The sequence below is a fragment of the Lampris incognitus genome, chromosome 6 (genome assembly GCF_029633865.1).
Source record: "Lampris incognitus isolate fLamInc1 chromosome 6, fLamInc1.hap2, whole genome shotgun sequence".
In the NCBI taxonomy this organism is placed as follows: Eukaryota; Metazoa; Chordata; class Actinopteri; order Lampriformes; family Lampridae; genus Lampris; species Lampris incognitus.
In genome coordinates, this window is record NC_079216.1 from 56,242,683 (window position 1) to 56,257,732 (window position 15,050).

Sequence of the window (15,050 nt, forward strand, 5' to 3'; positions counted from 1 at the left end):
CCAATATTAAATCTAGTATTCCTGTGTGTTAGGCAATTGATTTTTTGGACTTTCCCTCTTCTAAGTGTGAGTGAGCCACAGGACTGTTGTTCTTATTCACACGGGACAGATCTGCATTGTGCTCCATCTCACTAACAAACAAATCCAAAATAAGGGAAAATTGGTGAGAATCACAGCAACTCCAATTTTATTTGCACTCTTTTAAGATCTGTATGAACACATGTCACCAGAGACATGTGTAATCAGGTCAAGTTTGTCTGTCCCTAAATCAAACTGACTGTACCAGAGGGCTTTACCGTACGTTCACACAGAGGAAACCAGTAGAAACAGTTAATGACAAAGGACGACACATTCATCCGTTAGATGAGAAAAAGAAACACAGAAAAACCTTTTTGTTCTATCCACTTTACACCAAAAATAAAACAATACTGTCCAATAGATCTCATTTTCGATTAATCAAAGCAATTTGAGAGTAACTGTAACCTGCAATGCTCAGGTACTTTGCCAAGCAAGACTTCACCATTACCACTTAAACTGAGGTCCAATAACCCAACAGGATTTCCCCAGACACCGCGCCCTTTTGATCCCTTTGTATTGGGACCTACTGGCACCTACTGGTAGGGGAGTATATGACAGCCAAATGTTGCATTACAAGAATTTGAAAGCTGTATACTTTTAATATGCATAAACACATGTACTGGGGCAGGGGTCAAATACTGTAGCATCATTTAATTGTCTTCACTGATATTGTTTTTTGTTTGCAGATAACTAACTTCACTACTAACTAGCTAATTCCATATCACAGTTTATAATAAAATTTTCGTGTGATAATATTACAAATGGGCTTCAATTTTTCTTACTGGTACTACTACTACTATTTTCGGCTGCTCCTGTTAGGGGTCGCCACAGCAGATCATCCATTTCCATCTCTTCCTGTCCTCTGCATCCTCCTGTCACACCAGCCACCTGCATGTCCTCTCTCACCACATCCGTAAACCTCCTCTTTGGCCTTCCTTTTTTCCTCTTCCCTGGCAGCTCCATATTCAGCATCCTTCCCCTTATATACCCAGCATCTCTCCTCCACACATGTCCAAGCCATCTCAATCTTGCCTCTCTTGTTTTCTCTCCAAACTGTCCAACCTGAGCTGGCCCTCTAATATTTTTTTTTCCTATTATCCGAACCGCTTATCCTGTTCTCAGGGTCGCGGGGATGCTGGAGCCTATCCCAGCAGTCATTGGGCGGCATGCGGGGACACACCCTGGACAGGACGCCAGGCCCATCTAATATACTCGTTCCTAATCCTGTCCTTCTTCGTCACTCCCAATGAAAATCTTAGCATCTTCAACTGTGCCACCTCCAGTTCTGCCTCCTGTCTTTTCGTCAGTGTCACTGTCTCCAAACCATACAACATAGCTGGTCTCACAACCATCTTGTAAACCTTCCCTTTAACTCTTGCTGGTAGCCTTCCGTCGCAAATCACTCCTGACACTCCACCCTGTCTGCACTCTCTTCTTCACCTCTCTTCCACACTCCCCGTTACTTTGAACAGTTGACCTCAAGTATTTAAACTCATCCACCTTCGTCACCTCTACTCCTTGCATCCTCACCATTCCGCTGTCCTCCCTGTCATTCACACATATGTATTCCATCTTGTCATTTTTCCTAATGAATTAATCATAAAAGTTATACAATGATACGCTACATGGTCAAAAGTATGTGGACACCTGAACTTCACACCCATATGTGCTCGTTGAACATCTCATTCCAAATCCACGGGTATTAATATGGAGTTGGTCCCACCTTTGCTGCTGTAACAGCATCCAGACTTCTGGGAAGGCTTTTCACTAGATTTTGGAACATGGCTGTGGGGATTCACTCCCATTCGGTCACAAGAGCATTAGTGATGTTGGGGGAGAAGGCCTGACTCACAGTCGGCATTCCAAGTCATCCCAAAGGTGTTGGATGGGGTTGAGGGAGACACCAGAAGAGGAGTGTCCAATCTTTAGGAGTCCAGATGCAATGTGATGTTGGGGGATTTGCAATGAACAAATAAACAAGGCAGGTGACACCAGGGCAGAAATTTGACCAACTGACTTGTTGGAAAGGTGGCATCCTATGACAGAGACACATTGAAAGTCACTGAGCTCCTCAGTACAGCCCATCCTATTCCATCCCATGCCAATGTTTGTCTATGGAGATTGCATGGCTGTACGCCTGATTTTATGCACTTGTTAGCGATGGGTGTGATGGAAATACCAATTAATTAGAAGGGGTGTCCACATGTGTTTGGTTATGTAGTGAATTTCTTAGAGAGCCAACATTAAGTGAGGGGACCCCTTAGTGACCCCTCACTTCTCTCCATAGACCCTGCAGTACAAAGGGGTCTGATGAGGAAGGTAATGTTAATAAACATTAAGGAATCAGGAATCAGGCACACTTGAATGCATGTCTTTTTTAAGCTTCAGCAAATTGGTGTCCGCGGTGGTGTAGCGGTCTAAGCATCGGCTTTGTGTTGGTGCAGTTGCCCACTGAGGACTAGGGTTTGCACCTCAGTCTCATCAGATCCGACTATGGCCGGACTCGATGAAGCAGCAATAATTGGCAATGCCGTCTTTGGGAGGGGGGCAGAGTCGGCTTGTGTTCATCACATGAATGCACCTCTGGGTGTGTCAGAAAAAGCAGTGGTTCGGCCTGGCCCTGGATTCGCCTTGTCACCAAAGTGGGGAAGCGTCTCCTTCGAGACTGCCGACCGGAGAGATGCAGTTGGCAAACGCATGCAGTACGAGGGTGGGTGTTTGAACTAAAATAGGGATCAACTGGCCACTAAATTGGGGGAAAAAAACATATTATTCTGTCATGTGTCGATTAATTAGTCTCAAAAACAGGCTGCAAAAGATGTTTTAATTTTCATTTTATTTAAATGTTGTCCCCAGAAGAGTCATTTTGTAGAAACGTATGGCTGATAACTACTGTGTTAAGATTGATTATGAGGTGTTTTGTTGGGATATAACTGGGCGAATGGTTGTACTCACTTCAGTTTGCGCAGAGAGTTGGTCTTGCTTAGTCCCCGGGCCAGACACACCTTAGTGTCCTCATCCAGCGGCACTGAGTCTAGACTGAAGGTACACATACATATTTATATATATACACCAGATCTTCAACATGTTATCGGAGTGAGAGAGAAAGAGAGTATATTTGCATGTCACCTCAGTTCTTCCAGGCTGACACAGTGTTCTAGTGATCTGATCAGCTCCAGGCCTCCGGTCACTGTCCATCCACCGCAATGAGACAAACTGGAGAAGAAAAATACAGCAGTAACATTTTTCCCCCCTTTTCCCCCCCAACTGTATCCAGTCAATTATCCCACTCTTCCGAGCCGTCCCGATCGCTGCTCCACCCCCTCTGCTGATCTGTGGAGGGCTGCAGACTACCACATGCCTCCTCCGATACATGTGGAGTTGCCAGCTGCTTCTTTTCACCTGACAGTGAGGAGTTTTGCCAGGGCACGTAGCACGTGGGAGGATCACGCTATTCCCCCCAGTTCCCCCTCCCTGAACAGGCGCCCCGACCGACCAGAGGAAGCACTAGTGTGGTGACCAGGACACATACCCACATCCGGCTTCCCATCTGCAGACACGGCCAGTTGTGTCTGTAGGGATGCCTGACCAAGTCGGAGGTAACATGGGGATTCGAACCAGCGATCCCCATGTTGGTAGGCAACGGACTAGACTGCCACGCCACCTGGATAACCCCAGCAGTAACATTTTTAATCGGTTTAAATGGTGTCCAGAGTTACACACTCACGAACATAAGTATATGTACAGTATCTCTTCACTGGCTGCCAATTAGTGTAAGAATAGATTTTAAGATTATGTTACCTATTTACACATCTTTTGATGGACTCTCTCCAGAATACTATATGAATGACATGCTCCTTGTAACATACTCAGATCTACAGGCAATCATCTCCAAACCATTCCAATAACACTTACAATAATAGTGAAGCAGCACTCTTTATATATGTCCCTGACCCGTAAAATAGTCTCCCATTTGGACTGAGAACAGACACTTCAACAGCAACTTTTAAATGCTTACTTAAAAAAAACAACCCTCTTTTCTTATTGTACGTTTACTTCGGGTGACCAACCCCCTACTCTTTTAATAGCTGCTAAATTTAACGTTTGTTATTTACGGGCGATCAAGGATAGAGATGGAAATGTGCTGACAAGCGAGGAGAGTGTGCTGAGAAGGTGGAAGGAGTACTTTGAGGGGCTGATGAATGAAGAAAATGAGAGAGAGAGAAGGTTGGATGATGTGGGGATAGTGAATCAGGAAGTTCAGCGGATTAGCAAGGAGGAAGTGAGGGCAGCTATGAAGAGGATGAAGAATGGAAAGGCAGTTGGTCCTGATGACATACCTGTGGAGGCATGGAGATGTCTAGGAGAGATGGCAGTGGAGTTTTTAACTAGATTGTTTAACACAATCCTGGAAAGTGAGAGGATGCCTGAGGAGTGGAGAAGAAGCATACTGGTACCGATTTTCAAGAACAAGGGCGATGTGCAGAACTGTAACAACTACAGAGGTATAAAGTTGATCAGCCACAGCATGAAGATTGGGGAAAGAGTAATAGAAGCTAGGTTAAGAGGAGAGGTGACGATCAGCGAGCAGCAGTATGGTTTCATGCCACGAAAGAGCACCACAGATGCGATGTTTGCTTTGAGAATGTTGATTGAGAAGTATAGAGAAGGCCAGAAAGAGTTGCATTGTGTCTTTGTAGATTTAGAGAAAGCTTATGACAGAGTGCCGAGAGAGGAGGTGTGGTATTGTATGAGGAAGTCAGGAGTTGCAGAGAAGTAGGAAGGAGTGGTGCAGCATACGTATGAGGGAAGTGTGACAATGGTGAGGTGTGCGGTTGGAATGACAGATGGGTTCAAGGTGGAGGTGGGATTACATCAAGGATCGGCTCTTAGCCCTTTCTTGTTTGCAATGGTGATGGACAGGTTGAACGACAAGATCAGGCAGGAGTCTCCATGGACGATGATGTTCGCAGATGACATTGTGATCTGTAGCGAGAGTAGGGTGCAGGTTGAGGAGAGCCTGGAGAGGTGGAGGTATGCACTGGAGAGAAGAGGAATGAAAGTCAGTAGGAGCAAGACGGAATACCTATGCGTGAATGAGAGAGAGGACAGTGGAATGGTGAGGATGCAAGGAGCGGAGGTGACAAAGGCATTTGAGTTTAAATACTTGGGGTCAACTGTCCAAAGTAATGGGGAGTGCAGTAGAGAGGTGAAAAAGAGAGTGCAGGCAGGGTGGAGTGGGTGGAGAAGTGTGTCAGGAGTGATTTGCGACAGAAGGGTATCAGCAAAAGTTAAAGGGAAAGTTTACAAGATGGTTGTGAGACCAGCTATGTTATATGGTTTGGAGACAGTGGCACTGACGAAAAGACAGCAGGCGGAGCTGGAGGTGGCAGAGTTGAAGATGCTAAGATTCTCACTGGGAGTAACGAAGAAGGACAGGATTAGGAACGAGTATATTTGAGGGACCGCTCAGGTTGGACGGTTTGGAGACAAAGCAAGAGAGGCAAGATTGAGATGGCTTGGACATGTGTGGAGGAGAGATGCTGAGTATATTGGGAGAAGGATGCTGAATATGGAGCTGCCAGGGAAGAGGAGAAGAGGAAGGCCAAAGAGGAGGTTTATGGATGTGGTGAGGGAAGACATGCAGGTGGCTGGTGTGACAGAGGAAGACGCAGAAGACAAGAAGAAATGGAAACAGATGATCCGCTGTGGCGACCCCTAACGGGAGCAGCCGAAAGCAGTAGTAATTTACGGATTCTGGCATGTCATTGTCTTTCCTTATTCTTTTAAAATTTTCTTCACTGTACTTAATTAATCATTTCTTTCAACTTCATTTTTATTTTCTCTCTGTTCTATGATTATGATGTTTTCCTCTTTTACCATTATCTTCTATTTATCTGCACACTTTCGCATACTGTTAGGCGTACTGCATTTTTCTAATGTACAGAACATACTATTTAAATAAGGTTTTGCCTGACTGGCTGATTGATTAGTTGATTGATTGGCTGTGTTTATGGGTGTAGTATAGTTTATACTGTACATACACTGTGTGTATATTACATGGACATACATTATTCTTACAGATCTCGTATTTTGCTTACTTGACTGATCTGAGACGAGGCAGCTTGCAGAACACTGTGGCCAGAATCTCAGCTCCTCTGTCACTGATGAAATTACCTGACAGACTGACAGATGGGGTGAGATCTGATCAGCTATGCCATTTACACCAATATGATCCAACATGACAAGGAGCAAACAAGATGGAGATGGATGTTGTTCACACTGTCATTTTGCTCTTCAGTCATGACTTTTCCGTGCTCCTTTTCCATGCATCTACCTAACCTTTATTTAACCACTGAGTCACCTTTAGATTAAACATCTTTTTCAAGGGAACTCTGACTAAGGAGTATGGCAACACTGATGACAAACATAAAAGGTTCAGACCAGCAAAACAACACAACAAAACACATCAGAGGACGGCAGGTTAAAATAGACAATAATACACAAACTACGATAGGTCCATAAAACTGCTTAATAGTCTGCTGCAGTTAAGAAATGGCAAAAAGAGAGTTGAGACAAAACCAAAACTGGCAGAAATGTGCCATCCTCAAAGTTGCAATGAAGAATGTAAAAAATTTTGAGAGCACTTGTTTTATCAGCTGTCAATGTTATTACCAAGTTGTTTTTATTCTGATTCTAATAATTGATAAATATGGTGACTTTGCAGACATGGACTTCTGTTGAGTTGTTGCTTAGCCGATCATGCTATGAATTCAGGGTGCTGCTGGCTCCCTCTCTGAATAGGGACGATGCCATGCTGAGCGTGAACACCCAAACAGATTTTATTGAGATTCCCTGTGTTTGCAAGCCTTGTGCAGCGGCACTATCGCCCCACTACACGTCACAGCCAAAGTCCACAGATGAGAGGATTAGATGAACTTCATGTTGAGAACCTAAAACAATTATTTCATAATAGAAAAAGTGACAAATAAATCAAACGTTACCTGAGACTGGTCAGATTTGGCAGTGAGGGCAGGACGGAGCAGAGGACCTGGGCTCCCTCTGTACCCCACTTGTTGTGCGACAAACTACACAGACAACAGAGTAATCAGAGCCACACTGAAGGAACATATGTTACACATACTAACTAGAAAATAACAGATATCATAATACAGGACAGCAAACTGACAGATATTACAAGTAGAGGAAAATGCACACTAGGACTAATGAAATAGTACTGATATCAAATTCAAATTCAATATGTATGTATGTATTAGGATTGCACTGATATTGATACTGGTATCGAATATTGGGCCAATGCCAGACTTAAATGGACTATCGGTATGTGAGATTTTACCAGAGACCACAATCTGGTACCAAAAGCCATGAGTAGCATGTCATAAATAAAAGCAAAATGGCTTAATTTACTGCATATCTGCATTAAATTCATGCAAAGGTAATTTTTGGTACACGGAAGCCTGTCTTTCATTAACAGTTGCAAAATAAACAAAACAAAACTGATTCTATCAATTATATTGCCCACTGACCCCAAACTTATGGTCTCAGTCTGCATTTTTCAGCAAAAGTAATGGATCTGTACCCAATATTGGCCATTACTTAAATATTCATATTCGGAATCAGTAACAAAAGTGAAAGTGATGCATCCCCTTGTATGTATGTATTTATGTATGTATTTTCTGTCTTTCCCTTTTTTTTAAAACAAGATTGCAGCTATGGCTGGGGAACCAACTGACTGTCAGGGATTCCTGGCTAGATCAATTTTGTTTTGCCAGGTAAAAACAGAAGGTACGTTACTCGAGGTCTGTCAGCAGAGGACATCTCTGGATGATACTGCTCAGAGTCTTCAGCTGATTCCCTTCTATTAGACAGTCCACAAGGCTGGAGGAGTAGAGAGCGAAAGATGTGAAAACAGAGGATGAAAGGAAGCGAGAAAGGAAAGTAGAGTATAAGAATTACAGGCATGCTGGAAAGTAAAGCCCAATAAAGAGCGCCAGGAGATTATTTACCTCTCTTTCTACTTTTCTGTTTGTCATTTAGGTAGAAAATCAACCAATCGACTCTAATCAAAGAAAACTTTAATTTCTTAAACTGTGTGAAAATGGCAGCCGAACATTAAACTCCACATGTCACCATCACCACTAAATGTAATTCACTGTTTGACAATATTTTTGTTTTAGTGAAATAAAAACATTTACCCTATTTTCTCCGTACGTATCAAAAAAGCAGGATCTGTTGAGTCGCCACTGAAAAGACAAACAGATGAAACAAGGTGAGTATTTTTCTGAGTATAACCTAAATCACGACACGATTTAATATATATAGAAAATTTTTCCAACAGACTAAAACTCAGTTAACAGCAGATGGCTGCAGAGCGAGGTGGAGCCCAGCCAGATTCCCATAATGACATCCAGTACCTATCAAAGCAGCCACGATCCAGACAATTAATCTTTCTCTCCCAGGAACACCACGCCAACTAACTACGTTTCCATTCGGTTGTCAAGAAAATTTAAACTAAACTTTCCTAAAGTCCCAAAATATAAGATTTTTTGGTTTTGTTTGTCCCCCCCCCCTTTTCTCCCCAATTGTATCCGGCCAATTACCCCACTCCTCCGAGCCATCCCGGTCTCTGCTCCTCCATCCCCTCTGCTGATCCGGGGAGGACTGCAGACTACCACATGCTTCCTCCAATACATGTGGAGTCGCCAACCGCTTCTTTTCACCTGACAGTGAAGTTTCTCCAGGGAGGACATAACGCGTGCGAGGATCACGCTATTGCCCCCAGTCCCCCCCAAACAGGCGCCCCAACCAACCAGAGGAGGCGCTAGTGCAGCGACCAAGACACATACCCACATCTGGCTTCCCACCCACAGACACTGCCAATTGGGTCTGTAAGGATGCCCGACCAAGCCGAAGGCAACACGGGGATTCGAACCGGGATCCCTGTGTTGGTTGGCAACGGAATAGACTGCTACGCTACCCAGACGCCCCAAAATATAAGATTTGAACTAGTTTAATTTCCATCAGATCTGTTTAGTAGAATAAAACCCTGAACGTAGTTTTGTGTCCTATGCCACATATCCATGCTTCAACATACAAGAGAATGATGGACCGGTTTAGCACATCAACTCTATCGAAAAGAGCAAAAATCACCTCAAGCAAGAATATTAACCTTTTTACGATACATACGTTACAAACTGAGGTTAACATGTTTTTACTTGAAATACATTCCTATCGCATGCTAAATGTGGCAGTATATAATACAAAGTATGACCTTTGACACACAGCGTTCCTGTCTAATAAACCACACACCATGACAGACTTTACCTGACTGAAGTGAGTGGAGTGGTCTTCATGAAATACAAGTGTAGAGTGGTTTGTTGTACCCTGCAAGATGAATAATGAATATGCTTTTGGTTATTTCAAACACACGCACATATAAATGTGTGTGTGTGTGTGTGCGTGTGTGTGTGTGTCTCACCTGATAGTGTGTATATGGGGGTTGAGGTTCAGACAGCGGCACACCAAACTAACAGCTGCCTCTGATGTTATCCAAAACTCCTCAATACTGATAAGGAAGAGATAGGCTGTGTTTAATATACAGTATGAATTGACAATAACACAAAGTATTTTCCTCATATATTCATACAGCATTGGTGGGCTGCCATCACTAGAAATGTTCCAGTAGTAAATGGTTTCAGCATTTCAACAGTGCAATAAAAAAATCTGAACCCAAACAAAAGTGGTGTTAACTAAAATTTATCATCAATGTTTCTTTCTTTTTTTTTCTTCCCTTTACTCCCCAATTGTACCCAGCACATTACCCCACTCTTCTGAGCTGTCCTGGTTGTTGCTCCACCCCCTTTCACCTGACAGTGAGGAGTTTCACCAGGGGGACGTAGCGCGTGGGAGGATCACGCTATTACCCCAGTCCCCCTCTGCCCCGAACAGGCATCTCTACCGACCAGAGGAGGCGCTAGTGCAGCGACCAGGACACATACCCACATCCGGCTTCCCACCCGCAGTCACAGCCAATTGTGTCTGTAGGGAGGCCCAACCAAGCTGGAGGTAACATGGGGATTTGAACTGGCGATCCCTATTTTGGTAGGTAATGAAATAGACTGCTACACTACACCCCCACCAAGAACATTTCTAGAATGAATTTAGATCATAAATATCTACTCACTACTCACCTAAAAAATTACAGTGACAACACAGACGCAACCGTTTGAGGGCACTGGTTGTTTTTTAATTTGTCAAATTCAGCGACAGTCTACAGATTTTTCCCCCTTTTTCTGATCCTATTTCAAATAATATAAAAACTAAAATGCATATGCCATTTTGCATGAAGCCTATGATTGGCAGCACTGACAGGCTAGATGGCAATTTGCATATTCAAAACATCATCGACGCCGGTCAGAACATGTCTGTTAGGGTGATTAAAAACAGACTACAGATCCTGCATCCGTGTCTTCTCACCTGACATGGCGTCCTCCGTCACTGCCCTTTAGGCCTTTTACCAAATCCTCGACCCACTGGGAACAAAACAAGTTGTCCCTGAATCTAAAAAATAATCCCAGCTGGGCGTTAGTCGATCACAGTCAGTTTTATCATCGAGTCAAATCATAGACCCTGACTTTGTAAGACATAGTAAAGTATCGTTTTGTTTTCAGAGCAAAACAAAAAGGCCCTACATTTCACACTGACAGTTGTTTTGTTGTGTAGGGAACACCATTAAGAATGTCCCCCTTTGAGACGAGATGTTTTCATGTGCTTGCTTCAGTCAAATTTTACTTGTATCACACATCTCATACATTTAAAATGTAACGCTCTTTACATGAAGCAAAGGTGCACAGATAAAGAAGCAGGGAGGGATAAAGGAAGAAACAGCTCCCTTTACCTTAACTTCAGCAGCTGAAAGGTAAATAGAACTGAGCTGAATGTGCCATATTTTGATGTGTGTGTGTGTGTGTGTGTGTGTGTGCGCGCTTACTCAAGCATGTGCAGTGATGGTAGTAAGCACAGACTATTCCATAGGGTCTGCAGTCCTTCATAACATGGGCAAATACTGGTGAACCTAAAAAGAAATCAGTCCCATTCACTTATCAATAGGTGTGGTTATAAGATTTCCCCCCTCCCTATTTCCCCCTAATTGTATCCGGCCAATCACCCCACTCTTCCGAGCCGTCCCAGTCACTGCTCCACACCCTCTTCCAACCCGGGGAGGGATGCAGACGACCACGTCTCCTCCAATACATGTGGAGTCGCCAGCCGCTTCTTTTCACCTGACAGTGAGGAGTTTCGCCAGGGGGACGTAACGCGTGGGAGGATCATGCTATTCCCCCCAGTTCCCCCGCCCCCTGAACAGGCGCCCCGAGCAGCCAGAGGAGGCACTAGTGCAGCGACCAGGACACATACCCACATCCGGCTTCCCTCCCACAGACACAGCCAATTGTGTCTGTAGGGATGCCCGACCAAGCCGGAGGTAACACGGGGATTCGAACTGAGATCCCCGTGTTGGTAGGCAACGTAATAGACTGCTACGCTACCCGGACGCCCAGTAGTAGTAAGATTTTTGCCAAGCATGTCATTTCTGCATTATAATAACTTGTCATAACATACCAATGCACTAGGGGGAGTGCGACTGACTTTGTACCCTACAGATTTAAAACACTTGCTTGGCAAAGCAACCTTTTTATACTCAGCAGCTGTTTTATGGAATAAACTACCCAAAGTCATAAAGCAATTTGACGGAGTGAGCAAGATCAAAACTGCTATAACAATGTGGTGTAGGAATAGGTTAAAGTATTATTTCATATACTGTTAAGATGTGCGTGGCAAGAACCACCTATATCGAGTATTTATTGCCTAATACATTTTCCCTTGTGTTGTATATAGTGTCTCTGTTGTACAGAATGTAGTGTTTTTGAATGTATGAGCTTTCAAGGTTGTCATTTGCTGATGACTATCCTTGTAACCCCTTCCATCAAGGACCACAATGGAAATAAGCATACTAGCTTTTTTTGTGTTATCCTTGACAATTTCTGAAAATTGTACATGGAGCCCACCATCCTGTTATTGTCGAATAAAATCAATCAATCAGTCAGATACTGTATCATGACAGTACGATATTGTGGTCAGTACTTGTAACTTGCTAATACATTGCTAAGTACATTACAATAGGTTTTGCTGAGTAAACAACAGCTCGGCATCGCTGTGGATGTGAATGGCCTCAGGTGTACTCACTCAAGTTTAGTCAGGCTCGGACAGCCGCACAGAATCTCTGACAGTCTGATCAGTTCATCAGATTCAAACTTGCAGTGCCGGACACTTGAGAGAAAAGAACGGGATGAAGAGGGGGAATAAGGTCAAACGAAGTGTTAGAGGAAGAGAGAAGGGGAAACAGAAAGTGTGTGAGAGAGAGAAAGATGTTTACGTGTCAGAGGTGTGGACGTCATGAATACCAAGTACAGTATACAAATAAAGGATATTCTACAGGCTCTGTCTGTCTTGTTGGCATCTTTATGTGTGAAACCAGAAGATATAGAGAAGAGTGAAAAAGTGGGCTTCACACCACGATTGAACAGAATCCCACCGGTAGCCATTACTCTCAAAATGACGAATGCCAAACATACTAAGCTGTTTCTAACTTGCTCAAACTTCCCGGCTTGACATGTGCGATGTATTTGAGTTTCCTCTCAAATCCACAGAACACTACACAGTCACTCTATCCCCACTTAACACAACAAATGGTCATGGTGATATGTGGCTAGCTATGCGAAGCAAACAGAAAGACACTGAACACAATATAATCTCATAATCAAAAAGTGGTAGCAGGATTTAGCAAGTCTTCGTTTTGCTCACAAGCCTTGTTTACACAAGTTTTGAGCAAACTTTTGAAAAGTTGGTGAAAATTCAAAACCAAGTGTTGTGCATCTCCATTAAATGGTTGTAAGTGAATGAACAATCTCTCTTGTGCGTAAAGCAAAAACATTAATAATAGAATGGAAAGGGGATTTATAAGAGTTTAATTTATGTTAAAGAAATTTAAAATATATTTGCATCACTTTTGATTGCACATTTCATTATCAACTGTCAACTTTTCCACCTCAAGTGAAAGTAAAAATTGGAAAATCTTTTGGGGTTTTTTTTTGTTGTTGTTGCAATTTCCAGGTCTTTTTTTGGGGGGGGGGGTATTGAAAGGGGGCATTCAGGATTTCTCACTTACAAAATGTGTAAATATAACTTGACAGAGACAGTTACTGAGACAAGACCTCAGATAGCAAAGATTCCTTTTTTTTACCAATAATTCACCTCTTCAGGGCTTCCCATATCCTGATTACAATGACGTAGTCTACCCAGGAAAATTACAAAATGCCCAGACGTAATTCTTTTGTATGTTGCTATAGGTTATGTTTGCTTCTAAAAAATGAGGAACAATCAAACTGAAGTTCAAGGGGTCAGCTAATCCTTGTCTCATTTGTTTATAACTGAATGAGAAACTTGTCTATCTATACAAGGACTATCTATATACGAGGACTATCTATACGAGAACTATCTATACGAGGATAATCTATACAAGAACTATCTATACGAGAACTATCTATACGAGGATAATCTATACAAGGACTATCTATACGAGGACTATCTATATACGAGGACTATCTATACGAGAACTATCTATACGAGGATAATCTATACAAGGACTATCTATACGAGGACTATCTATATACGAGGACTATCTATATGAGGATTATCTATACGAGGACTATCTATACGAGGACTAGCGCCTTGGCACAGATGAGAAACTAAACTCGCCAAGAGAGAAGTTAACAAAAATACAGCTTCAGAATACGTCTTACTCAGATATTTATACACACAACCTGGAAACTGTTTTAAACAAGAGGTAAAACCTGTCTCATTATTAACTGACCTGGTGACAAGACCCATTTGTCAACCGCCCCGGGACTTACTGGGCTTGGTACTCATGTTTGAGAAGTATTGGTATTGGGACAACAAAACCTATATTTAAGTTTTACGTTTAGCCTCTTTTGAACACAGTTACAGTTAGTTAACAGTTTATATTGTTCTGCCTGCTGTACATAATGTCATTATCTATGTTTTTGTTTTTTTTGTCCTACCTTAGGCTTTTGCCGCAACTTTCTCCTTGGTTAAAATGGATGAGAGACCTGTCCTCTGCTCCCAAACTGGTGTTAACAGAAAGACATTGAAACACACAGACAAACAGGCCGAAAGACAACGCGGGCGAATAGTTGTACGTTTATTCTCACTAACTCAATTGTTAAATGTGTGCTTGCCTTCATTATCTAATCCTAGACACATATGATAAGTACAGTGCATGTACTAACAACAGACTCACCTTACTTCTACACCTGAGACCTTGTCGCAGGCACAGAGCGTACTAGCGACATCTAGCGCCCCTTGCTGGGTGAGACTGTTACTGCTCAGGCTGTGGACCAAAAGACATCGAAAGTAGAAGAAAGAAGAAAGCCACTTTATTTTGTCACTGTACAGGTTACAGCGAAATTTGTCTTCTGCACTTAACCCATCCTATTGTATAGCAGCAGTGGGCAGCTGCAGCGCCCGGGGACCAACTCCAGCTCTTCTTTCCATTGCCTTGCTCAGGGGCACAGACAGGAGTATTATCCTTAACTTGCGTGTCTTTTTGATGGTGGGAGGAAACCGGAGCACCCAGAGGAAACCCACGCAGACACGGGGAGAACATGCAAACTCCACACAGAGACGACCTGGGACAGCCTGGGGATTCAAACCCAGGACCTTCTTGTTGTGGGGCAACAGTGCTAACCACTGGGCCACTTTACATGTAACAACAAAAAACAGACTAGTTTGCCACATTTTCTGTCAAAGTTAAAAAGGAACAGGTCTTAATAAGTAAAACTGTATGTCATTGTTTTCAGTGACTTCCCCCCCCC

The 15,050-nt window shown here is 43.0% G+C and overlaps 1 protein-coding gene across 1 annotated transcript in view; it reads right to left on the reverse strand.

Annotated features, from left to right (window-relative positions):
• nlrc5 (NLR family, CARD domain containing 5) overlaps positions 1 to 15,050 on the reverse strand; it is a 114,287-nt gene that overhangs the window by 14,827 nt on the left and 84,410 nt on the right. Inside the window, exons 35-46 of the mRNA XM_056282449.1 lie at positions 14,477 to 14,566; positions 14,238 to 14,303; positions 12,343 to 12,426; positions 11,090 to 11,173; positions 10,576 to 10,659; positions 9,578 to 9,664; positions 9,424 to 9,483; positions 7,894 to 7,977; positions 7,083 to 7,166; positions 6,180 to 6,263; positions 3,208 to 3,294; positions 3,034 to 3,117 (exon numbers count right to left, since the gene is read on the reverse strand). Of these exons, the coding sequence (XP_056138424.1) occupies positions 3,034 to 3,117; positions 3,208 to 3,294; positions 6,180 to 6,263; positions 7,083 to 7,166; positions 7,894 to 7,977; positions 9,424 to 9,483; positions 9,578 to 9,664; positions 10,576 to 10,659; positions 11,090 to 11,173; positions 12,343 to 12,426; positions 14,238 to 14,303; positions 14,477 to 14,566 (978 nt within the window). The remainder of the gene's footprint in view (positions 1 to 3,033; positions 3,118 to 3,207; positions 3,295 to 6,179; positions 6,264 to 7,082; positions 7,167 to 7,893; positions 7,978 to 9,423; positions 9,484 to 9,577; positions 9,665 to 10,575; positions 10,660 to 11,089; positions 11,174 to 12,342; positions 12,427 to 14,237; positions 14,304 to 14,476; positions 14,567 to 15,050) is intronic.